This window comes from Lepidothrix coronata, unplaced genomic scaffold, assembly GCF_001604755.1.
Source record: "Lepidothrix coronata isolate B3197 unplaced genomic scaffold, Lepidothrix_coronata-1.0 Scaffold56, whole genome shotgun sequence".
In the NCBI taxonomy this organism is placed as follows: domain Eukaryota; kingdom Metazoa; phylum Chordata; class Aves; order Passeriformes; family Pipridae; genus Lepidothrix; species Lepidothrix coronata.
Genome location: NW_016690236.1, coordinates 2,707,987 through 2,735,885, shown reverse-complemented (window position 1 = coordinate 2,735,885; position 27,899 = coordinate 2,707,987). Strand labels below are relative to the sequence as shown.

Sequence of the window (27,899 nt, the reverse complement as noted above, 5' to 3'; positions counted from 1 at the left end):
ATGTAGCTACTTCTAATTTAAAAAGTTCGGGTACAGAGGAAATAAGTTAGTGACATTCTAGTTCGTTCTTCAGCTGTACACTTGATATGTATTAACAAAGAAATCCCAACTGGTTCTAAATTGTTTGGCAGGTATTATTATTCAGCAATACCTGCTGGAACAATAAGTGCTAAAAAAAAGAATAAGGATATTGTGGAAATGGAAAATGTAAGTTAAGAACTCAGGTGAAGCTACATGTGGGATATTTTGGAAATAAAATCTAAAGAAATAGAAAAGAAGAGGCAATATACCTGAAGGTGGAATATCTGATTGCTCTCAAAATTTCTAATTAAATACCCTATTTCTAACCCACACCCTATCCTTGGATATAAGGAATGCATAAAATCCCCATTTCTAGTTTCCTTCCTACATCTTCTCTACTAAATGACCTTTTAATTTCCTTTTCTGTTTTTTTCTATTCTGTCTTAAAAGTTGATCTATATTGCGCTCTCTGTCTTTCCATCTTCCTTTTTCTCTGATGAGGTTATTATCCTTCCCTCAAATTTCAGTTTCTTTTACTTTGCTTTATGTACCTTATCTTGCTGAACCTTCGCCTTTTTCCACATCTGCTTCCTTCTTCAGTACTTTAGTTTTATATGGCTTTTTAATAGTTTTAATAAGACTCCAGCATGAGAAAATCATGTGGGCTGCACAACTAATGGAGCTGCACAAGCAGTGGGGCTGCTATCTAATACAAATTAGTGGCTACTGGAAAAAACAAGCCAGCAGATTACACTGAGGCAGTTAAGGAGAGGAGAATATGCTCAGCCAGATTTCTCCTTCCATTGGCTCTTCTTGACATGATATGGGTGCTTGAAGGCCACTTTTTACAGATTCACACAAAGCATCCTTACTTTACAATCTCATACATATTTTCCTCTTCTATCCCTCTCCGGGTGTAGCCCTTCCTCACAATTTTTTCATTTTCTTTCATGCACAAACCATACGGATTCCCACAAGAATTTCCCAAACAATATTTCTCAAATCAAATCCTTTTCTAAGGAAAGCAGCTTCTGATTTGCATGAAATATTATTTGGTTAGAGCTGATAACACCAAGGTCATGGTTTGATCCCCATATGGACCATTCACTTAAGTGTTGGACTTGATGCTCCCTATGGGTCCCTTCCAACTCAAAATATTTCATGATTCTGGACTCACTTTCCTACTGGCACCCATACTTGTAACGTTATTCTCTGTTCTTCCCTCTTCTCATAAGTAACTTTCTGGTTTCCCTCTTACAAGGTTCCTTCCCTTGTTCCTTCCCACAATCCCATCCACTCTCCTCCCCAGCTAAGCTTTCAAACTCTTTGGATTTCCCTCCTAATCCACCTTATGGCACAAGATCATCTTTCTTCTCTGAAAAAGTCAAATAGAACAGGATATACTTTTCCTGTGTCAATCAGCGCTGTACTTTCAAAGTACTGAAATACAGAGATGGGTTTCCCTCGCTCATCCATTTCCTAAGAAAAAGCACACCATCAGCCCTACAGGCAAAGCAGAAACACCCCTGTTTCACCAATCTTTTCCGACACCTGAGGTCCAGTGAGTTCATCCCGGCCCTTTGACAGTCGCTGCCCCGTGTAGGCATCGACCCGGCCGCCCTTCTTCCCGCGGGAGGGAAGGCGCTCAGGCAGAGACCCCACAGAGCAGCTGAGCTTTCCCCTGCGCCTCCGCCCGGGGCACCCCTCCAGGGCGCCCCCTCTCCGCAGCGCCGTGCCCGGTCCCTCCCCGCTGCCTCCGCGGCGGCCGCGCTCTCCAGGGGGGCGGCCGCAGCATCCCCCGCCCTGCCTCCCGCCCGCCCCGCCGCCGCCGGGCCGCGGCGCGCCCCGTGCCCGGGATGCGTCCGGCGGCGGAGTGCCGGCTGCTGGCAGGAGCCGGGGGCAGGCGGGCGGGCACGGGGGCTCCCGCCGCCGCCGCGGCTCGGCGCCACCGCCGCGGCTGGGATTAGGCTCCCGCTCGGCTGCGATGCGGAGCGGCGGGGCGGGAGCGGCGGGGCCCAGCGGGAGGGCGCGGGGGGCCGCCGGGCACTAGGCGGGCGGCGGGCGCGGAGGCGCCGGAGCTCTCCAGGGTGCTGGGGCGCTGCCCGCCCGCCTTCCCGCGGGAGCCCCGCGGCCGCCCTCGCCCATCGAGCAGCACCGCCGAGCCCCTCCGATGCCTCGGACAGCACCGCTCCCGGGGTCCGCCGCGCCTGCGAGCAGCATGGCCCGGATTAGGTACCTCCGCGCGGCTGTCTCGGGCTTTTATCTGTGGGAAGCTGCGCTACTTCTCAGGTGAGTTGTTTTATTTGGGGAAGTAAAGGTGTCCACCCTTCCCGATTTTCGGGCAGCTGAAATGCCTGGGAGTGGCGCGGAAAGACGCCGCGGTCACCGCCTTTCCTCACCACGAACGCCCGGCTCCCCTTCGGCAGCCGGGCTGTGGGCACGGAAACTAAATGCATGGGGTCCATGCTTCGCAAATGGCTTTGCAACATCGAGCTGCCTCGACTTTTGGATTTTGCAAGCAGGAGGCTATGTATTTCCTTCACCTGCTCGCAGTTAGAGTTTGCCGATATGATCTGTGAATTTTATCAGTGTTTTTAACAGTAATTGTAACATCAATGGTATTGAAAATAATCCATGTGCAAAGTGTCTATATGTAAAAGTTACAGAAGATAATCTGAGTTGAGAATATATAGAACTTCCTTATTACTCTCAGTTTTTTTCAGTAAAAGGAAAATCACAGATTGATCGGTGGTCAAGTCAGGTTGGGGAAGTCTTATATAGAAACAGAAAAACACTAGCTGAGTGAAGAGAGGGTATGGTCTACAAAACTTCCGTTGAGAGGGAAAGCTTTTGCTGTGCTCCTAGCAGTCTAAGATTTGTATTATGAAAGATGGCAACATATCCATAAATTATGACCTCAGGAGAAGACTGAGGTTCATACAGTTTCTTCTACTTTCCACCCAGCACACTCTTTCTAGGTAATGTTATTATATTAATTCAAGCATTCTTTAAATGCATGGATCTGGGAGTCTAGTGATAGCAGGCTAAAATAAATTTGAGTCTCAGTGAGGGAAAACTTGTAAAGAAAAATTACACATGTAAAGAAACAGACTTCAATGTCATCATGTATTCACTGCTAATGCAGTTACCCATTCTTGTTATCAACAAATATTCTAGCTCTGTATCACAATAAACAAACTATGGCATATAACATGCCAGACTATTTTAAGAATCCCGCTGTTACTTAATAAAGATTAAATCAACTTAAATTCTAAGAGAGAGTTTGGGGATACATGTAAGGGATTTATAACCACAAAGTTAACAGTGTAGTGCCCCACAATGATGGCACACTTCATGAGTGATCAGAGGCTTATAACAAATCCTTCCTTTTTGACGTTAAGTTAATGACCTGCTTTGTATCAACATATGCAACATAGATAGTTTATAATGTGATTTTATTGTAATTGTGCCAAAAGGAAGAGATTTTAAGAAACTAGGTCACAATGAACATGCTTGCTGTGCACAAGGACTATGTAGACTGAGAAAGAGTTAAGAAAGCTGCTCTGAATCTATGTATATGTTTCATATCAATCTTTATATAGAGACTGTTGGTGCCTTTAGGTCCAGCAATAATACAGGAGAAACCTGAGTCAGTTCAAGAGACAGACTAGTCTTCCTCATGCTTTAATATGGAAGAAAAGTGGGGGGGAAAAGTTAAAATATTAAAAGCTGTAAAATTCTCAAGTTTCCTGGAGCCATTAATTCTAGTTCTTTTCCTGCTGGTAGAATGCTGTTTCCCCTCTCTGTGAGTCACCCAGAGTCCAGCCTTAGCACCTGCATAATACTTGATGAGAAGATGGATGTGCTGTGAATTTATAGAAACAGTCAAAACTTAAGTTTTTACTTGCTCAGACATTTTGGAAAAAATAATGTTATCTTCTCTTAAATCATGCAACATCAAAACTTTTCTGCTCTTCATTAAGAAGCAGAAGGCTGTGTGAGAAGACTGGATGAACCTAAGGGGAAAAGCTTTCAATACTTGTTCAACAGTCCTGAGGCTATTTAAAATTACTGTTTAAATTATATGCCTATGAAGATAGATGTTTAGTTTTATTTTTAGTGCAGTTCAAATAAAATTAAAAAAGGATTTTTTTTGGTGTAAAGTTACAGGCTTGCTACTTTAATGAGCAAAGTCTTAAGATTGGCATGCTTCACAAGAGAAAACTGCACGTAATTTATTTTTTTAAAAAAATCAATAATTTTTCATTCCACATCAAAAGACTCTTCAAATTGCAATGAATGAAACAAGATGTATATTGCTCATTGTAGGATCTAATTATTAATTTGATTTCTGAAAGACACTGTAGAAAGAATAAAACATTAGAAAAACAACAAAGCTGGTGAAAGGTCTAGAGAGTAAGTCATATGAGGCGGGCTTATGGAGCTGGGGTTGTGTAGCCTGAAGAAAAGGAAGCTCAGGGAAGACTTTATTGCCCTCCACAGCTACCTGAAAGGAGGCTGTAGCAAGGTGGGGGTCAGCCTCTTCTTCCAGGCAACTAGTGACAGGACAAGAGGAAATGGCCTCAAGCTGTACCAGGGAAGGGTCAGGTTGGACATCGGGAAGGATTTCTTAACTGAAAGTGTTGGAAGCATTGGAATAGGCTGCTCAGGGAGGTGGTGGAGTCACCATCCCTGTAAGTGTTCAAGAAACAATTAAAAATAGCACTTAGTGCTATGGTCTAGTTGACATGGTAGTGTTCAGTCAAAGGTTAGATTCAGTGACCTTGAGGTCTTTTCCAACTTTAATGATTCAGTGATTATTAATAGTCTTTTATACTATTGTATGTTTGTACTACTATGTCATAAGTGAATAACACAGTTATTGATAATAGATTAATAGATTTTAAACGTGAAAAACAGTGGTGAAAGCACACAGCAGTCTGGTTTATGCAATGTATTTTAAGACAGGGAGAAAAGCTGCGGTCAGACCCAAAATAAAAAAAAATATTGCTTATTAAGGACTGCCAGTCCAAACCCCAGTGTGATACTAAGAGAGTGGAGATGTAAAAAAGAGGGTAAAACCTAGGGAAAATAATTTAATGTAGCCTAAAAATCGCTTTAATTCACTACCAAAGAAGGAAAACCACTTCTGAGATATAGTTTGAAATTATAATAATATCTAAGACTGAGTATTCTTCTGAGTTTTCATTAAAGTAATAGTGTTAACAAAAAATCCTCTGGATTTACCTGGATTCCAAGAGGTCATAATGAAAGCAAGATCATATTTGTAGAGTCAACACAAATATCATATTTTTGAGTCAAACAGTTTTATAACAGTCACAAACTTGCATGGGCACCAGCACTGGGTCTCTTAGATCTACCCTGTCAGGGACTTGCCAGGGACTTGTTTTCTCTTTAAAGGATGTAGTACATCTATTTTATATGTAGACCTGTGTATAGGGAAAGCACAGGGTGAAAAGGTAGGTGGCACTGTGGAAATGCAAAATAGATTCTCTCTATATCATCTTTCTTTAGTTATCCATATTAGTATAGATCAAGAATCACACTACAATTAGGCTATTTCCTTTTGCTTTGCTCTTTTTAATACTCCACTGTTGGAGAAACAGTATCACAGACATAGCTAATTGCTCTTTGAAACCAGATTCTTGTGGAAAAAACCTCCACGCAACCTAACTCTGGGGCATATCTGAATTTACAGTTAACTGATTTTGAAATTGTTCCTGCATTTCACTGTAAATTGATTTCAGGTGAATAGCTTTAAGAAGCAGAAGTTCTTATCCTTTAAGTCAGCATTAGTGCCTTCAAATTACAAAAGAGAAAAAAAAATCAGCTAAAAGCTATTAAATCTGACATAGCATCACAAACATCTTTGAAAATAAAGATTTTCAGGTGTTCTAATGAGACTTCAGTTGATTATTAATATGCTAAAAATTATACCTACAATACTACTCAAGAAATAAAAGTGTCTGTTAAAATCAGGACAGGAATAAAAGTGTGTGAAAGAAAATCTATTAATTCAAGATGAGAGCACTGAGGTACAGTACTTTTCATTGTCAGTTCAGACTCAATTTTAAATATGGTTTCTATGAAATAAATCAGTTGACAGACTCCAGGTCCTAATGTAAAAGATTTAACATGTCTCAGAGAGTAGCAAGGGAAGGGTAGGTGAGCTAGGAGTGGAGACTCACAGCAAGTCAGGAAGGAGCAGGATCCTAGCAAAAAAGTTTGCAGTTGCACAGCACCTGTGCAGGAGAAGAGGTAGGTCCAAAGTCAAAGCCAAAGAGTTAGGTCAGCAGACTAGGCTCAGGATCAAAATTATGAAGGTACAAGTCTGGGTGAAAGTATACTTGGACACTAGCTCATGCAGAGACCAAGAGCATCTCCCCAGCACTCTGGACAGTGAAAAAAAAAAAAAAAGTGAAAACCAAACATGGAAAAAAGGAACAGATCCTGAGAGAAGAGAGGTGAACCCTGCTGAGGATTCTAAAATTCAAACAATACACACAGCTTTGTTTCAAAGCTGCACTGCTGCACTCCTAAAGTTCGCACTGAGCCCGGGTAGTCAAACCCCTGTGATGGAGGATACTTATAAAACGTCAGGAGGAGACCATCAGGGTTCCCTTGCATATACTCATATAGAGGCATTGTACTTTCCAAGACTGAGACAAAAATGAAGTGGGGGTCCTGTGACCAAGAATATGTAATTCTAATTCTCTTGTATTTCAACTGTTCCAAAACACTGAAATCCCTTTGTATCATGAGTATCATGAGTTTTGTCATGAGTACAAATTTGATCAGAACTTTCACTATCCGTTCCTTATTTCTATAAAAATTAAGTTAGTTTTCTAAGTGACTACCATGTTTATAATTTTGAGAAAGAATAATATGTATATTTTTTGGGTTTTAATATTATAAACTGGAAGAAAATTAAATAATAAAGTAATTTCATTTAAAACCATGAGTCTTTCAATTCTTACAGTGCTAATGATGTTTTCTTACTTTTCAACCTCTCCTAATTCATTCCTAGCCAATTGATGCTAACAACAACTGAAAGCAAGTAATATTGTGAGATAAGTGCTGTGCTTCTGTATGATGATAAATGTAATAGCTCCTCTATCAGATTAGTCTTGTCCAGGCATCCTAGGAGTCATGACAATCAAAGAGAATGAAAATTTTTACAAGATTAGAGCTTCTCATTTTAACAGATTCAGAATACAAGCTTCAAATGACCTTACTGAGTATTATGTAATAATACCTATAGGGAATTATTCCTGCAAATCAGCTTTTCTCAAGTACTGAATGATGAAGAGCCCTTGTGTGTGTTGCTTCTTGTCCTCTTTATTGTTTTTCCTACTGATCTTCATGATGTTTATTGAAAGAATCAGTAAAGGGAGATAGGAAATAGAAGGTATCACTTTCACTACTATGTAGGCATCATGAATAGATGAAGGCACCTTTTTAGGGATATCAACCACCAGCAGAAAGGAATTATCTCAGACAGCAGGAAAAGACACAGCTAAAAACTATGTTTAACAGGAATGTAGGACCAAAACAGAAGAATGAGAAGAGCATCAGACAGCAGAACAGCCTGCACAGTAAAGTCAAGAGAAAAGAAAGTGAGAATCTGTAAGACTACTTTTTTCCTAGCACAATCCACTGTTTTTTATGGCTTCAAAGCAATATGATCCCTTCTGACTGATTTCTTCAAACCTGTGTCAATGGAAATGCTAGAGCAGTGAGGATAAAAAGAAAGAAAGAGGAAAAAGGAAAAAAAAATAGACAGTATGTGCTTATAAAAGTATAAAAGGATGCATTTCATTATTACTTTTCTAGTCAGATGTCTAATTAATTGCTCCAACACACATGTTGTTGAATACAACAGCAAACAGGGTAATGATATTGATCTACACTGAATTGAACTTTCTACATAATGAACAGAATCACAGATTCAATTAGATTGGAAAAGACCTCTGAGATTGTCAAATCCGACCTATGACTGAACTCCACTGTGTCAACTAGACCATGGCACTAAGTTTCACATCCAGTCTTAAATACGTCCGGGAACAGTGACTTCACATTCCACAATTTTTTATTTAATTTTTCTATACCACATCCCACTCTGTTATGTCTCTGAATTTACCACTGATATATAAAATGCGTGGGGACAGCAAGGAGGGTCGAGGGTACTTCCAGGTAGGAACTTCCCTAAGGAAAATCAATCCTCTTCAATAATGTTATTAGTGAAGTTTCTTTTCAGTGACATGAAACATTAGCAAAATGCAGTTTCTGAGAGAAACAGTTTGAGACCACAGAAAAGATAGAAAATTTCAAGAAGGCTCTGGCCTGACAAAGTCATGTGGTCACTTATGGGGCTGTTGAAATAGTGGAGCTGCACAAGTGGTGGGGCTACAGATTAATACAAATCAACGGTTATGGGAAACAGCAAGCCAGCTAATTACCCTGAGACTCTTTTAGTGAAACAATAGAGTAGAACACAGGAGTACTAAATTGCCTCAAACTTTGAGGTTAATTGCTATTAATTGCATGTGATTTTTACAGTTAAAATTAACTTAGGAAGGGTATCATAAACAAAATCAGTAACAGCTATGGCATTTAAAAAGGTAAACCTATTTTTTTCCTCTTCCTAATTAAAACTCAAGCTGTGGTTACAACTACATAACTTACTGTTTTAATATTTTGCTCCTTATTGCATTCCCTCTTTGATATAAAATAGATATATAAATACGATTAATCTAAAAAAAGGTACTGGATTGTGCTGCCCATCACACCATTGCCCAAGCCTTCATATACTCTCTACAGTTTGCATAAAACTCCACTATGTCTAGAGTGCATCTCCAGTTCCTTTTAAAATACATTATTAACACATTCTCCCTTTCTGAATTTTGAAAGGTAAAATATAAATCTAATGTAATCCTAAATAGCATCTCTGAGGATCCACAAGTGCCAGAATATGTAATTTCACAGATGAATTCCTAGAAAATTGGCTGTTTACAATTTTCTATAATTTTTACCAACAATTAACTTTAACTAATTTTAATTACACTCAGCAGAAATGCCTAGTTAATACAGATATACCAACATGGTTTATCAAAAGGTTGATTTTTGTTTGTTTGTTTTTAAACTGTTATGACTTTATGTCTTGGTGGGTGACTGCAGAGCTTAGAGACTATTTTGTGAAAAGTTGGTTTATACTGTTCTGGGATACAGTGGGACTCAGTTATTAAAAAGATCCTGAGTTTTTGTCCTGATAAGATTTTTAATTTCAAAAAGTTTTCAAAACTTCACTGTCCTCTATTATATTCAGTAATGTACAGTAGAGTCCATGCTCTGGGCATGTGTAGGCTAAGATATATCCATCAGCAAGGACCAACTTCCATTTATGTGAGGAACATATCTGCCGACTAAGAGTGTTCTACTGGATAAATAAAATAAAAAGCACAAAGTTGTAAGTTGCTGGCAAAAATAAAAGCTTTGAAATCTATCGTGACTAAAGCACTGACTTCACACAGCAAAATTATGGGTAGCTCCAGTATTCTATGATAAGTGTTAATTCTGTGCCTAAGCATCTATATAGCATTTCTATGAAGGGATGTCCATCCGTACAATGTTTTCCCTGATGCTGTCAGGTCAGATTCATTACCTCTGATTCAAGAGTATTAGAAGCAAATTGAAAGTGGGCAGATTTCAGTGTCATATCTGGACTACATCCCATAAAAGCATAGTGAGATTTTTAATTACTTTATACTGTTAGAAAAAATCCTTTATGGAAAGTTTTAGGTTTTGGTTTTGTTTTGTTTCTTAAAAAAAAAAAATTATCAGCATTTGCTTAAACTCTTAATTTGCAAGAGTTAAAGTAAAAATAAAGTATCTTCTAGTTTCCTTCAGTTTTTGCACACCAAAGATTGATAGTCAATCATTTTGAACGTATTGCAAATTTTTACTACAGAAAATGAATATGAAGTGCCCCCACTTAAGACAGTAATCTATGATTACAGAAAGTACAGTACAGTGGAGAACTGGAATTAAAAATGCACTTCGCAAGTTTCTCCATATACATGTTAAAATTTTACCAATTTTATCTCCAATACTTATCCCAAAATCTCACTGTGCAAATGAACTCGCAGGATATCTCTATCTCTTTACCTGTTTTTTTTCTGCCTCTACACATATTTTTGGATCTTGGATCGCTCAAATTTTCATCTGTAATCAAAATGTGACCATAAAGGCATTTGTTCAGATTCTCTAAATAATAGTTAACAGAATGCCCTTTTTCATCCTTTTTGACAGGGATAATTTCTTCAGGAGATGTATTGAACATAATAAAGGTTGCAGCTCTGTTTGGGGGGTGGTGGGGGTTGTCATTGCCTTCATGATCATCCAGGAAAGGAGAGGGGATGCTCTACCTGGACTCCATGAAGTCCCTTGCTCAGCTGGTGTAGGATTTACAGGGGCAATAGGGGATCAGTGCAGGTCATGACCTTTCCTTCACTCAGCTTATTTTCAGTTCTCTACAGAAAGCTTAGAAGACTGAGATGATAATTAAGAGGATACTGGCGTAATGAAGACTAGAACAGCAACGACTAAATATGTATCTGAGGGGATGCATCTGAGGGGATGTTTAAACACCACTTTCTGTACATGAAAGAGAATGCGTGTAGTGGACCAGGATAATTTTGGTAGAAGCAGGAAAGGCTAGCAGCACTGTTTTTTTAACCTTCACACTATTTTCTCTGACTTATTCCGTAAGGAATATGCTTCAGTGCATGCATTAGGAACACTGGGTTCTGTCATCATGTGGCATGAATTCTGTCACTCTCATCATCACCCTGAAGCTCAACTCTGTTGTTTGTTAAAGAAAGTCTTATACTTATTTATTATAGTGTTGATCCTGGATAGAATTAATAAAAAGGAAAAATTATTTAATCCACGTATCTTACATAAATTAACATAGCTGATTGAACATTACCATTCCTGTCTCACAAAAAATTCCAAAGCTCTGTAAAGATTTCCTTGCTTTTTCAATGCATAAAAAGAAGTTTAAGTTGCAGAAAGCAGGAAAAATCTCTGCTAATTCTGTAGGGATGTTCAGAGTTTTAAAAAATTAGAATCCAAAACCCCAACTTCAGTTCCCATTGACATTTGAGAACAGATTGTGGCAGACAATATAGGAAGAACACTGAACAATATTCCACCCAAACCTGCCAACATTTCACAAAACGACATTGAAACAGATACGTTTCTGTAGAACTATGTTTCAAGAAAACAGTACTTTTTCAAATAGAAAAAATGTATCTGAAGTGAAACTTCTAAATTAATAGTAATAACATGGATCTAAACTATAATTAGCTGGCTAATCAAAATAAAAAATTTCATGAGAAGTGTTTTGGAAAAAACTTTATAGAGTGACTTTTCAGGCTATATTCAACTTTCCTCTAACTGAACTTATATCTTGTCAAACTTATTTTGGAGAAAAAGTCTAATCTTCTAAAGAGTCATCTGACATGCTCACTCAAGATACAGGACTGATACAAGCAGAGCTTCCCTAAGACAAACAGAACAGTGTTTAATTGAATTGTTCTTGTCTTCACAAACCTGAGGTTTGAATTCAAAATCAATTTTGTATCTACCTTTGGTAAACCTCAAACATTTCATTCTATTGTAAGATTTTCTGTGAAGATTTTTATGAATAGTAAAAATTGAGAAGAAACATTGGAAGGAACTCATTTTCAGTTTTGGTTATGGTTTACAACTCATAAAAGTGGATTTTTAAAGCAAAACTAGACAAAAGAGGAATGGGACACTTATTCTAATTGGTCATAAATTATGATAACAAGAAATATCCCTTTTCTACAGATCTACACTTTAGTGGACACACTGTTCCTGTTTATATTGAGTGAGAGTACAGCAACCTAGTAGATGCAAAGCTGATGGGGCAATGCCACAATATTAAAAAAATCCATTAGAACTAGAAAACACAGTAATATGCAGTTTTACAATTTAAAGAATATTTTGAGATGTATTCAAAATACAGAAGCAGCTATAACCCGTAGAAATCTGTTCACAGAATTCACAGTTTGCTCCTAGACTTAAGAAAAATTTGCCTAGAGAAACAATAGTTTGGAGTTTTTAGCCAGTCAAAAGTCTCATTTGTATCAGTTCACCTTTCATTCTGGTGTTGCCTCATTGTCATCAGTTGAATTACAATTTACTATGGTGGTAAAAGATACCAGCCAGTTCCTTCACAAGTTCATTTGGCTAGAGGAATCATTCATTAATCCTGAAAATAAATGTAATTGTTCAATTCTGACAGCTTTTATAGAAGGATATCTGCTGTAATAAAATATAATAGTCAGAAATTTTTTTACTTGGTCATTTTGCAATCTATCCATTACTCCAATAACTTTTCTCTATTATTCAGTTAATACACAAGTTATTCTTTATAGTGAGATAGTAATGCTCAGACTTCTATAAATAAGTGGTTCACAATTTCTATTTTCAAAAATATTGCCTTATTTTAGCCAAGTATTATCTAACTAAAAAACAAAAAAAAAGGAAAAAAAAAGTTAATTGAATGTGGGGAAAATGTCACTATCTTTAATTGAAAGTTAAGGTTGTCAAAACCTAAACCAATTTAGTAGTTCTTTGGAAAAGCAAATGACTTATCAGAATTTGAATATTTGAAATATTCTCTGCTCCTGTTTGAGTCAGCTTCCCCCCAAAAAAAGTAGGTTGAATAAATTAAGAAATAACAAGAAGCTAAGACCTGAGTTTAGAGCATTTATAAAAATAGTCTATACAACAGGTAAAAAAGACTATTAAGTAGGGGCTTCTGGGAAAACAATGAATGAATATTCAGAATAGAGTCATAATTCTTAAAATATATTAATTCACATGCTGCATGGCTGAAATTGGCAAAAATAAACTTGTCTTAAACAAGAAAGCAAAACTACAGACACAACCTCTAGTTTCTTGAAACCATATCTTAATTATCATAGAAAACTTTGTCCATAGGATTATGAAGGATGCTGACAAATTAATTTTCTTCCTTTACCCTAAGAGATTTTTTTTCCTAAAGAAGGAAGTAGTAAAGTTTTGTGCTTATATATACATTCCAAGTCACAAGCAAAACCAAATGTATATGAACTTAACCTTATCTGCCCTCTGACCTGTAGAATGGTGATCATTTCAAAATGACTTAATCAGAAGACTTAAAACCCAATTATTTTCTATTTTTCTCTCTGTTAAGAAAAGTCAAAACATTACAAAACGATGCAAAGCTTTTTGAAACTATAGCACACAGTTCATGTACTTTATGTAAACACGTCTTTGCATAAAGTAAATACATTTACTTCAACAAACTAATTTACTTCCATGATCAACATGACTGGAGGAAGACTGTAGAGCTGGAGGAATTCTCAGTTGCATTAATAAAAGAAAAAAATTTGACACTATAAAGATATCAGAAACATCCTAAAATAATGCTTGTAACCATCATTTAGGCTACAAAGATCACTAAAATTTAATGTTAATTTTGTGGCTGAAATAGAAAAATTAATTTTATTCAAACCTGAAAGAAAACATTTTTTAATCGTTGCATTGAAATGCAATCCCATATATATTTCATGTATCTTTCATTTATAACCACTAAAATAAAAAAGAATGGATAATTAGTGAACTTAAAATAGAAATTTTTTGTTTGTTGCATATAAAAAATATTACTTTGGCTGAAAAATGTGTCCTGATATAACTCTACTTATCTCTGTAGCATTATACCAAAAAATTAATCTGACCATTTGCACTTAGTCAAAATAAGAGGATAAAAGGACAACTAGAAAAATCTAAAACTGTGAAAAATCAGCAGAAAATCTAAGTCATTACACAAAATATTTAAAATTCTCTTGAGGATTTTGCTTAGAAAATACTCCTTTAAAATCTTGGTCATACAATGCTTCTGCTCCTCTTAGTTGAAATGACAGTCTTTTCTCTAGCAAGCATGAGTTAAGAGTTCTGTGTTTTTTATGATCTGATAAAACTATTATTATCTAAAACATTGCAGGATATGAAAATCTGCATTTTCATTGCATTAGGAACTTTCAACTTCATGACCTCCAACAAATAAAAGAGATTTCATCTTTAATTAGCAAGAAACATATTATTGTCAGTTTTATCAGAAATAAAAGGAAAAGCATTTAAAGTATCAGTCTTTTTAACACATCACAAACTTAATTCTTTCTCCTTCATTTACTATCTTTGGTTTTATTACATGCCACCCTCTTCCACTATTCTTTTCCGACAGGAAACTTTTTTTTTTTTGGTCCCTCAGAATGAAAGTAATTTATTCACCAATAAAGCATAATTCAAGCAGAATTATTTTCATGCTGGAATACAATAGAGTTGGAAGGAAATAATCTCCATATATGAACCTTAAAGAAGGTAATGATCACAACACAGATAATGTAAAGAGCTTGAGTCTTCCAGTGGATAATTCAGAGAAGGAGAAGACTTTTTGGTTTTGTTTTGTTTCTTAAAAGAAACTCTCTCTCTGTGAGCTAGAATGGGACAGCAGTGACAGCTGATTCTATGTCACTTTCAGTACTTGATCCATGCAGATTGGATCCACTGACACAGATCCTGGCTTTCCAGAATGGCCCTGAATTTTTATGAATAAATGTTGCTAATGGATGGCCTCCAAAAAGACAAGTCGATTCATCTTTTTTTTCCTACGAAGAATTTTTACTTTCAATAAAGAGATTGGTTTAAAATATATTGAAATTTTTAAAAATATTTGCTATAAAAATATTTATCCGTCCTTCTGAACTCCCATTCCACAATATTTGCCTTGTCTTCAAGGTTTTCAAAATTTAAAATTGTTTATTGCAATAAAAGAGAGAATTGTATTTCTTTTCTCAAAAAACCATCTCAGGTAGACAGTTTAAACACGTTACACCTCAAAAGAATCACTGAGTCTGTGATTCATTGAGGCCCCATTGAGTGCAGCCTATGACCCAACACCACCTTGTCAACTAGATCATGGCACTAAGTGCCACATTGAGTCTTTCTTTAAACACCTCCAGGGACGGTGACACCACCACCTCCACCACGTCCCTGGGCATCCCATTCCAATGCTCAATCACTCTTTCTGTGAAGAACTTAATGTCTAACCTAAACCTCCCCTGGTGCAGCTTAAGACTGTGTCCTCTTGTTCTATTGCTAATTTCCTGGGAGAAGAGACTGCCCCCCACTTGGCTACAACCTCCTCTCAGGTAGTTGTAGAGAACAATAAAGTCTCCCCTGAGCCTCCTCCTCTCCAGGCTAAACAACCCCAGCTCCCTCAGCCGCTCCTCACAGAACTTGCATTCCAGACCCTTCCCCAGTCTTGTTGCCCTACTTTGGACACGCTCCAGCACCTCAACATCCTTCCTAAATTGAGGGGCTCAGAACCGAACACAGTACTCAAGGTGTGGCCTCACCACTGCCGTAGAGGAAGAATCACTTCCGTGGTCCTGCTGGCCACACTATTGTGGATATAAGCCAGGATGCCATTGGCCTTCTTGGCCACCTGGGCACACTGCTGGCTCATGTTCAGCTTCCTGTCAATCAGTACCTCCAGGTCCCTCTCTGCCTGGCTGCTCTCCAGCCACTCTGTCCCCAGCCTGTAGCACTGCATGGGGTTGTTGTGGCCAAAGTGCAGGACCCAGCACTTGGCCTTGTCGAACCTCTGGGGATAAAGCTAAGGTTGTTCCAAATTTTTGCAGTTTCTCATTAAAGTGCACGTGTTCAGTTAAACATCATGACACAGATGTTTTATTATCCACAGAAATAGAACAAATTAGTATTGTTTTACACTGATGTATTATATTTTTTTGGTGTAAAATTGAAGGCAGTTTTTGTCTTTCTAAAAAATGCAGGATGTATTTTTGTAAAAACAAGGTAAACACGTTACTTTGGACGGGCTTGAGGACTTCAGTAAATATTCTTGTTAGTGTTTTTTGGTTTTGATTTTCAGCTGTCACGCGCTCGAATATTCTTCTGTCAAAAAAGTATTTTTGTCAGGTTTATGTACAGCTCTTGAATAATGTGTGCAAATTCTACTTACTATAAATTCTGATTTTGTTGGCCCTTTACTTATTTTAATTAGTAGATCAGATAATAAGAGACATTCCCTTTTCAAAATAAACTTCCTATGCTTTTGACCTCATCAAACTTACTGTTTGCTTTTCCCATTAATTTTACCAAATATATTTCATGAAGATCTATATTGCTCAGAAGAGGATTTAAAGACTTTCATCATACCACAAAATCATATTGCTACAATTTTCAAAATGCAAGGCACTGTCAGATAATCCATCACTACCAATTTGAGGATCATTTCCTTTTAGCAGACCTTCCTAATGACACAGTTACACTGAATAATTTTTGTTTTTCAAATTGATGAATTCTATCACCATTACTTACAGTTACAGAATCAAGGGGAGTAGTCATGAGATTAATTCACCTATTATTGGTGAATTAATGAACAAGTACCAGTAGACTAATTTACTGAAATGCTTTTGTGTAGTGCTGTTTGAGAGACGCAACTAAGTGCATATTGGCTGTAGTTTTTCCTTTCCTTATGAGGGTGTAATTAGTTTCTTTGAGCTTCTTTTTGAACCATTTTAATATAAAGCGCATTAAAAACATTCAAACATCAGCCAGAGAGAATGGACCACAAACACAACATCCAATTGCTCCAGGGGTTTGGCCACACTTGCTGTCTGAGAGAATAAGTAATGGAATGAAAGAGCTACTGGACCATCACAATGCATATAGCAGCACTGTAGTATGCATTTTAAGATGAAATGCAAACCTTCTACCTCTCTGGATTGTTTTTAAGACAAAAGAAGTAATTTATGATCAGACGAGAAAAATCAGCAAGCAAAATATGACAGTAACTTGGTGTTAATGTAAGGTCATTTAAGATAAAATATGCAGTTTATCTATGGAAGGAAGAAAATTAACTTACCATATAATTCAAACACAATTTGTGCCAATTACATTCAAAAGTAAGTCAGTGAGACTCTGGAAACTACTCTCAGAATAATTGGGGTAAATTAGTACATTGTCCTAACTTGGACTTGTAAACTTCTTTCTGGGAACTTTACAGTAGAAGGTAAAATTACAGCACACCATATCCTTGCTTTATCTCTGTCACCTATATGTAGCTGCAACGAGAAGACTCAGTAAATGGTGTAAGATGTAATTTCTTCCTTCACTTTCTATACTATTCTTATTTAGCCCTTCTGGAGCGACACAAGTCTTCTTATACAAATGCTGACAATAGTCCATTAATTCTTTTTTTCAGTATTTTCAAACAAATAGATATATTTTTTAAGGCTGAAACCACATACTGAAATTTTTAAGAACCCACCTTGAAGGTGAAGTGTTGAAAAGAGAGAAATCAGTGAAAACCAGGACTTTCTGCAGTACATAAATGATGCAAAAGTCTCAAAGCAGTAGGATTGAAATTGCCTTTGAAAATATATGTTTTAAAATAAATCTTACATAAAGCACTTTCATATATAAAGTTCCTTTCCTTTATTTGTGCTTTGGTAAAAATGTGCAGAAGTTTAGGATAGATAGAAAAGAGACAACTTCTGAGTAGAACAGAGTGATTCTTCAAAAGCAATCTGATTTTTACAGCTTTAGATGTTTTAGAGAAGGAAACATTTGTGAAGACTGTAAAATTCCCTGCAAAGAGTTTTTCCTGATTATTTCATTTTGGAGGAAGGGAGGAAAGAAGTTTTCTCTTACAAAGGTGCCTACTTTAAAAAGACATTTCAGGAGCTCAGATTCATGACCCATGACCCATATTGGTAGCTAAATTGCCAGTTGCTAGATGAGATCTCCCATTGAAATTCTGTAGATGTTGATGCTATGGCTGCTGTGTTAACTGCATTTTTTTCAGACTTCTGTAGTAGCAATTATTTTAAAAACACAAGAATCAATAATGATGTAAACATATTCTCAGCCGAGGATTAAAGAACTGAGTTCCATTACCTGCAATCACAGTCATCCATGTCACAGAATCCTAAAACCTAGCTCCTTCTTGAAACACCCAGGGCTTTTCTATCTCAGCTCAAAATTCTGAACTATTCCTGAAGTGTTTCAGTGGTTGAAAGCCTTTCAATTTTGATCTAAATATATCCCTGGACACTTCAAATCCATTATCTTTCATGCCGACATTATAATTTAGCTTAAAAGTCTTTATTCTTTGCAGGTCCATGTCATAGATAGAACATTAGCTCACTTTTTCCTGGTTGTCAGCCTCTGAGTTTTTAAGCTGCGTGTAGTTTATGGGCAGCTCAAGTGCAGTTTCCATACTGTGCAAGGATCTGATGCTCGTACAACTGCTTTGTAAGTCAAATACCCAATTGTGAAAGGAATTGAGCAAAACGAGCCAATATTACGACACGTAACTTGCAACCCTGATTACAGGTTACAGTACAGGCTACTGCAAGCCTGCAACCCAGTCCTCGCATTGAAGGACCCTGAGAAGACACCATTTTATACTTGGAACTATGCCCATTTCTCCCCTGCCCTAAGCTCCTCAAATCCATCAAGTGTCTTTTGACAGTCTGAAGATTTCTCCATGAGATTTGTAATGTTTACTTTGAATTTAGCCTGCTTTTCTATATATCATAGCTCATTCCTTTTCACCAAGCTAGCCTTATATAAAACACAATACCTTATATTTTGCTAAGCTGTTTCTTCCAGAAAACTGTATTGTCTTGGCTGGTACAGGTTGATCTTTATTGTTAAAGTGTGTATACAAATTCCCATTTGAATTTGTCTGTCTCTCCTTGATTTTTCTTCTGCCTTTCTTCTTTAGATAAGTGTCCAGCATTTTCTACTCTTTGAGGTATTTATACACTTCAATCATGCTATTTTTTTCAATCTTCTTTTTTGATAAACTTTTGATAAAAGCAGATTAAGCTCTGAAAGTCTCTTACTTGAAGCAAATTTCCCTAACTTTCAGGTCATGGCTTAGTGGCTTTGTTCAGTACCTTTCCTAATGCTTTAATGTCCTTTTTAAACTTGGATATGGAATTTGATGCAACATCCCAGAACCGGTCTCATTAATATCATATAAAATAATAAGTGACCTTCATGCTTCTACTCACTCTTTCAGTCTTTCCACACCACTGGATTACACAGTAGTGCAGTGAGAACTTTACCATCACAGTGCTGAGCTGCTCGACATGAATTCTGAATCCTTTTTTAAACACAACTCTTTCCTCCAACTCTGCCCAGACTCCCAGCTCATATATCTCTTAATATACTTTCTCAGATTGTTTTAAATTGTTCTACTTAAATGGCCTGAACTTAAGAAATAGGTTATTTTCTTGACATCATCTGTATTTATACCTCTGACAATTCTTTTTGTATTTCTTAGTTTTAAACTATCAGTGATTTTGAATTTTCTTTCCAGATCATAGAGGGCAGCACTGAACAACATTCTTACCTTTTTGTTTGGAATTTAGGATGTGGGTGCTGATCTCTGGAAGCTGCATCTTGTCTAGGCTGGGCTGCTTCTTACTCTTTAACATGTATATCCCACTGTTAAAGGTTTCAGTTTGCCGTAACATAATATTTGAGTTTCTGACTCAGATATGACTTTTGATAGGTTATGCAGTGTCACAGACTGGTGATTTGGCATGTCTTCCTATCTCAGCCATGAAATTCCAACTTGACAGTCTTTCAGGTATTGATGCAAAGCTTATCTACCCTCAGATTTTAGGTGAACAATGAATAGACCAAAGACAGGAGTAATTATAGTCTTTGTTATTCTATTTATCTATTCATGATAGAATAGGTTTTGTGTAATACCTTATTTGAAACAGAAATTTTTACCCTAATTTTGATGGCGTTAATTCATCTGGTCACAAATAATTTTTGAATTCATCTTTTGACATTTTCAATTTTTTTCCGGATTCTTATCTACTACTGCAGCTAACAAATTTCTTTTTAATAGATTGGGAAGGCTTAATTTACATTGTAAAGATGTTCAGGATACATTCAGGAAAGAGAAATCAAGCACTGTTCAAAGTCTGAAATAGAAAAATTTCAATTGTTTAAATCCTTATAACTGTTAGTAACATTTACCAATAGCTTACAGACACAACACAGAATCACTACCAGGGAGAGCATTCTTGTTGGTAACTTTCCTCATAAATTATGAACAGACCAGAACAGTGTGAGGTTATAATTTCTCTCCAATAAAAGACTTCAGCAATGGGAAGCCTCTACATGTGAAAAAAATGTACAGCTTTCTTTTTCCGTAGTGTAAAGTAGCATAATGTCTTTATGCTAATCACAAGTCCATTGTACCTTACTTTTGAATACACTTACTGATATTAAAATTCTTGCTGATACTAACCTCTTATTATTATGCCTATTAGAAAATACATGTGACAGGTCAGAAATAAATTCCCTCTGGAGGCACACAAAGCCATTGCTAGACTTATGCAATAGTTGTATGTTGAGGACGAAGCTCTGTGCATTAACAGTAAAAGGAGCTAAATTCTTAGTTCATGAAAGGAGTGTAATCTTCTTTAACCCTTTAGCCAGAGGCCTAGTATTCAGAGTCAGTGTGCAATAAAACTGAAGAACCCTTACCATGCAGATTAAATTTTTATGTTAAGCTCTAAACAGAAAACCCCTTCCTAAAATCCACTACCTTACTCAGGTTTTACTGTATTACCAAGTCTTGCTCCTCCTTAACTAGACAAGTATTACACAAGTCATCTCAAGCAGATGAAAGTTTTATTTATCCAATAGTATTGCAATACGTGGTTTTTATTAAAGTTACATTGAAAGGGCAGAATTCTACAGCTTTTACTCATAACACATCAAGATGAGTAAAAGGGAAAACATTCCTTGAAGAAATATTTAGTTATAAATTACAGATGATTTCTGAGATAAAACTTACTTATACAAAATGCATTCATTGTACTGAATGTATTGTTTTCAGAAGCAGGCAATAAAATTATTCAAGATATTTTGAGACTTATACCTGACTAATCAAGGCAAATCTTAATGATGATGCTATCATGCAAAAAGGTAAACATCTCTTTGAGAAAATCCGTAATCACAGCAATTATTATTTTTCCTATTCAAAATTAGTTATCTTAATTTCAAAGTACTCTATTTTGTGTCAAAGCAACAACTACAGGTACAACAAGGAAAGATTTAGAAAAAGTTCAGTGAAGCATGAAAAGGACAAACAAAAAATTCCTTATTCAGAGAAAGTGATTGATGTTGAAGTTAACAATGGGCCTTTTTATATTTGTGTTCTGCATAATTTATTTATATTAAGAATAAAAATATAGGATGATATATCCTGTAGTAGAGAAATTCCATATACCTTTTGAAATAGAAATATAACTTCCTTATAGAAGAGTATTAGAAAGAAACCTAAGTGTTACATATACAAATAGTAGCTTCTGCCTTGCAAGTAGATAATTTCCAGTAAAGTGTAATTGGACTTTCATATTTTATTTGCTTTATAACTGTCTATGATGATTTACAGAAACATAAATGACTACAAGTTGCAATATCATGATGAATCAGATTCACTCAGAGTGATTGATAATGAAAATTATGGCAATAGTATAATTTCAAATTAAAGTATAAAAAATATCTTGACTCATTACTTCCTCAGAAAATGAAATACATTCTCCAGCTATGGGAAGAAAAAAACACTAGGTTAGCTTCTGAAGGAGAGCAAAGAAATATTTTTACTGAAACAGATACCAAGGTATTCAGAACAATTTAGAAATTTATTAATAATTTAGAAATATACAAATAAACTTACACATAGAATAGAATAAACAATAGATAAGCAAATAAACAGAAGGATCAATTTTATCTTTCTGATTTCATTTAATATTACAATTAAAAGACTTAATTTCCAGTTTTAATTATTATATGAGTAAACCACAGCATTCTAGAGGTTTCTATGTTCATATTTGGTGTGTGTTCAAATTTGTAAACAGTTAAGACCTAATATGAAATAATTTTTATTTAAGATATTAAATCCAAATTCCACACGATTAAAATTTTAGCAGACCTTCTAAATGGAATTTGCCATAAAAGTGTAACTTTTTACATTGTGAGTAACAGAGTCTTGAGAAGAAAAAAAATTACATTCACAGTCTGCCCTCCACATGGCATCTACATACATACATACCTGTATTGAATTTTTCCATTTTGAAACTCCACCCATTGTTAACAATCGAAGTTTAGTGTAGGTTTTTTATGAGTTAGAAAATTCATAAGTGTTTTAAGTATTCCCTGTGTTTACTTCTAAACAAAGGCATATCTAAGCACTTCTAAAAGAGTGAATTGGCATAGAGACAATGTAGTGAAAGTAAAAGAGATTCAAATCCTTCTGAAACAAACTTTTTTACTAGAATTCAGCACAAACAGTCAAATTTCCTCATCTTTTTTGAGATTCCAAAAGCCACAAATGGTTTTAGTTGCATTGTGTATCTCAGTGTTACTCAAAATTTTATTTATGTATATATTTACTGACTGTATTGTTTTTCCAATGTGTTGGACAGCAGTCGAGTAAGAGTTTCATGGTAATAAAGACTTTTTCTTTGGGTCCACATGGCTGATCACAATGCCAATACTCTTCTGCTGAGCACACTTTACAATGTCAGTGGGAGTTTTGCATGCATATGAAGACATGGCTATAGGAGATGACATTTGTCATGTGGCCCTAAAATAGTTCCTTCAGTAAGATGTTGGGGTTTTTTTCCAACTGTAGCAGTCACTTTTGTTTTAACAGAAAACAAAACTCTAAGACAATGTAAAGAATAAGACTGTTTGATATGTTTTATTATGTTTAAATATCAAAATAAAACAAAAACTGATGATATTAGTACTATTCTGTTAGAAATACTTACTTTTTTTTTTCCTGATCTAGGCTTCTATTACACCACACCTGCTTAAACAGACCAGTCCTAGAATAGACTCCGAAATATGACATTCCACATACCCAGCTATTTTTGTAGATGACGTTATTTAGCTCTGTGATAATGGATTGATAGTTGTTGACTGAAAGTGTTACTCATCTAGAGAAGTTCTGAGGAAGAATTAACAGCAAGCTATAACTATTCAGCTTAGCAAAATAAAATTTTGCTGTTTTCCTGTTCATATAAAATGAACTATGATTGACTACACAAAATTAAAGTTTCCCTAACAAAATTTCTAACAAACGTTTTGTTTGTTTGTTTTTTCTTACTGTTAGCTTGGTAGCCACAAAGGAAACGGACAGTGCAAGATCTCGTAGCATGCCAATGTCACCATCGGATTTCCTGGATAAGCTAATGGGTAGGATGTCAGGCTACGATGCAAGGATCAGACCAAATTTCAAAGGTAATTTCAAAACTAAGCTTTCAGGTTTTTTTTTATTGCTCACACAAATGCAATTTCTGGAACAAATATGAAAACAAAAAAGTACATTCACTGAAAAAAATTAAAAGGTGCCTTCTTTTGCCTTTCTTTTGTATATATGACAGTTCATTTTAGTAATAATACACTCTATCCCTGTCACTTTCACAGATGCCCAATTACAGGTCCTTTGTAAATTTAGCTTATCATTAGATTTGAATTCTCTAATATGGTTTGTTGATTTCTTTTCTTTCCTTTCCTGAAGTGCTTGCTAACGGATTCAGATTGCCGCCTTGGACTACCATAGCCTGAAACAGTCCAGAAAGAAAGTTCTGTGAAATATAAGCCAAATCTTCATATCTGCCTGGTTCTAACTAAAAGGAAGAGTGTATTAAGGACTTGACCATCAGAGTCAAACTCAAGAGAGCTTATCTTAGTTATCAATTCTATCACCAAATTAGATTCTTTACTCCTGTGCCCCACTTGTGCTTTGAAATGCCAAAGACACCATCTTTCCTCTTGTTCTTTTCCTGGTTCTCAGTTCTCCACTGAAACTGGAAGTTCTCAATACCTGCAGTTGTCTCTTGGCATTTGAACAAGACAAAGGAGATTCAAAGAAGACTGAAAGTCTAAACTTTGCAAATGAAATCATTACATCTTCCAAGGATCTTAGCATAAATCATATTATCCAGACTCAGGCAGGCTAAAGTAGAATATTTAATGAGGGAGTACACAAACTATATTTTTATATGAATATACAAAGTTTTTTATGGACAAACACCACCCATTCTAGCTTTCACAGTCTGGAAAGTTGTTTTTTGAAAACAAGGAGTTCCATTAATATAGTGGAACCATATTTAACTCTATTACTGAATCTTTAAACAAACTATCAGTCTCTAAATTATCCAGAATATAAATAATGTTTTGAAAGAATAAAGTTATTGTAATTAAAAACTATGTTATTCTTACTTTGCCTTAGCTGCTTCCTCCTATGCCTATCTTCCTGAGTCCAAGAGATTCTCTTAGCTCTAACGTTTCACTACAAAGCAGGTCATGTTTACTACAAAAATTTTCCTTCACGCTGACAGTCCTTTCTCCTGTAATTCATCTGTCACTGCCTTTCCATCTTCATTCTTATTCAGCAACAAATGTTATAATTTTTGACATCTCTAAGTCCCAGAAACTTAAGTTATTTTGACTCTAAAGCCACTGCTATATGGTGGTTTTGCCACAATTCGCCCAGTCTGATTCACAAGGACCATGCAAGCGATCTGCCAAATTACTTCCTCATCAATAAACCATAAACATTTGGTCCTGTATATATAAACTTATTACCCAGGATTTCCTGCAGCTGGAAATACCTTACTTTTTTTAAGTTAATGATCTGATATTTCTCAGAAAATTATAAACATGCACTGAAATTTCAAACACATCTCTAGTTGATTTGGGAATTGGATTGTGTAGTTTGACCTGGACAGCATGCAGTGACAATCTTCTGATAAGGCTGCAGTGAAGAATAGGCAGATGGTTTAGAGATTAGCAAATTCAATGAAGTAGTTCTTGAAAGTATAATTCAAAGGACTTAGAGACTTGTTTTGTAACTATTGCTATTTAAAGAGACAAAACCTAATTTGACATTGTACTTTTTCAAAAAGTGCACATTCTAAATCTTCTAGACAGCTATGTGGTTTGAATAAATCTGCCCAGAATGATTCACTAAGAATAAGTATCTCCTTAAGTGACTTTGCCGCTTTCTGCTTAGTTGTACTACTGCTAGAACAAGTGCTGGGTTTGAGTTTATAATCTAGTAACAGTTTTAAAGAAAGATGATGAGTACTAATAAGAGAATTCAAACAATCATTTTAAATAATCTTTACTTCCAGTAAAATTCCTATGTACACAAGATTTTTAGCTACCAATTTTAGTAATAATGAATAGTCAAGAACACATAATTATATATTTTGTCTGAATGCTCTGCTTTTGCATAAGGAATTCTGCATATAAGTGCTTGTTCCACAAAAATAATAGAGATGACTTAGTATTTATTCAGCTATGGAATAAAACAGAATATTAAGAACTCTTGTAAAATCTTTGTTCCAGTTCTAACCTTTTTTTCCCCTTACATCAAACATATAGAAAGGTGCTTCTCTTAGTTTCTACACTGCGGACTATAACCGTTCCTGCAAATATGGGAAATACTTCATTCTCTTTCAAAATTTGAACACATTATGTAACCCGTGTGTAGAAAATGTCATGGCGTCAAGATGTTTGGAGTTAAATTGACACAGGAGTATAGAATATTTTTAGATATATACAGGCCAAATTGTACTATTGAAATATTGGGGTTTTACAGAGGAAAATGTAAAGTGTTACTTGCCCTCGTATTGACAAACATTATTCAGCAGTAATTAGCCAGGAGTTAATTGAAAAAAAAAGTAATTTAGTTACATATGTTCTTCTGATCACTTCTGGAAGCTGTTTATACTTTTGGCCTTTTTGTTATTTTCTGTCAATAAAACCTTTGTGTTTTGGAATATTGGAAAGTATCATTTTTTGCTTGCTTTTAATTGGGTGACTATTTTACTAATTTTATTGCAAGGTGACATACTGAGAAATGGAGAAGTATTACTTCCTTTTCATCTTTACAGATTTTTATACTTACATATTACTCCCTACCGTATACCTTTTCCAGTGTGAAGGGTCCTGTTCTTCTTAAGCTGGCTTTGTGTGGCAGCTTGTCATAGAATTTTTGATCCTTTTGACTTTTTGATGTCTTTCTTCCTAATATATCCTTATGAGGCAGACAAAGAAGAAAATTTGAAGTAATCAAGATGGAAGTTCATGATCTATTTGTATGGTAGACCATTTTTTATGTAATTCTTTGCATTATCCTATCTTTATTGAATATAAAGAAGGCTTAGAGAGAACCATCCATAACTAATGTAGCCTGTCTTTACTGTATGGAAGCCATTAATTTGGAGCCCATCAGCAGGAATGAATAGTAAGGATCAACTGGTATTTTACTGACAATGAATTTCATCAAACATTTTATAACTTAATAGTTCAGTATTTTGTGATTTTTCTGCACCTCCTTGCAGTCAGCTTTATACACAACCATGCTAAACAATCGTATATCACAAGCAATATTGTATTGCTATATCTTCTTACTCATCAGTATTGAACTACAGAGGTTCAGTGCAGATGCTCATCAGCAATCACCTTGAACCTTGAAAAATGGCTGTTTATTCCTAATATTAAAAAAATATAAAGAAAAAAGCCTATGAGAGAACTGCCTCTCATTTCATCAAAACTACTATTTTTAAAAACCTCTGACAAAATATTACATTGAAAAGTTTCAAAGCTCCAAAATAAACTCTTTAAAGTATTTATTATAATTAAAATTAATATTTGTTTAAATTAATGAGATTGATTTTGTCCACATCCTCAACAGCTCCTTCAGAGGGCTTCGGCAGATCTGAGATATGCTATTTCAGCAAAAAATAATCATAGAATAATCACAGAATCACAGAACATGCTGAGTTGGAAGGGACTCATCAGGATCATGGAGTCCAACTCCTGGCCCTGCACAGGATGTCCCAAGAATCACACCATCTGCCTGAGAGCATCATCCAAGCACTTCTTGGACTCAGACAGGCTTGATGGTGTGATAACAATAATATATAATAAAGATATATAATAATATTAATTTATATCTCTTGTTTATAGATAATATTAATCTATATATCTTAATCATAAAAGTTCTCCTTATTTCTATCTGTTTGGCAGGTACAGAGGTAAGGTTTACAGGCATAAAGTTCTTTGTCAATGTCATCCACCATCATACCTGAAGTTTTGGGTTTTTTTAATTCAAGATATACTTGCTGGACATGGTACACATTTCCACTGATTACAAAATTGATACAGGTGATAGCTGACTCACAGTGATTCGTATTTCCAAAATTTTGCAAAGATTTTTATCATGTCTGGATTTATATCACCTCATCCTGACAGTTCGTTCCTGTTCACTTAGTCTGGAATGTCTTCTACAGTCCTCATACAAATTTTCCATCAGAATGCCTCTAGTATTTGACACAGTTGGCAATCGGAGACAAATGCTGCTACAAAGACTTCATTTACTTTGCTGCTCTGACCTTCTGCACTTTCATGGATACTTTTATACCTTAATCATCATCTCTCACCTTCCAGATCTTGGCAGGATTCTATTTTTAATGCCTTGTAGATAGATATCATTGTTAGCTTTTCCGTCTCTAGTGAGTTTCACTCGATTTCTTTTCTCCCTCTCTTTAATCTATTTCAACTTGTCTGAGTTCCTGTGTTTGAATATGACTTTCAGCTTTTACAGCTTCCATTTGGGCTTCTTTTTGACCATATTTTGGGAA

At 35.8% G+C, this 27,899-nt stretch overlaps 1 protein-coding gene across 2 annotated transcripts in view; it reads left to right on the top strand.

The window, feature by feature from the left end:
• Positions 1-2,191: 2,191 nt before the first annotated feature.
• GLRA3 (glycine receptor alpha 3) overlaps positions 2,192-27,899 on the top strand; it is an 88,178-nt gene continuing 62,470 nt past the window's right edge. The window contains exons 1-2 of one of the 2 annotated variants that reach the window (XM_017816583.1): positions 2,192-2,310; positions 23,357-23,484. In XM_017816583.1, coding sequence (XP_017672072.1) covers positions 2,192-2,310; positions 23,357-23,484 — 247 coding nt within the window. The remainder of the gene's footprint in view (positions 2,311-23,356; positions 23,485-27,899) is intronic. The other variant, XM_017816584.1, reaches the window with a different exon arrangement.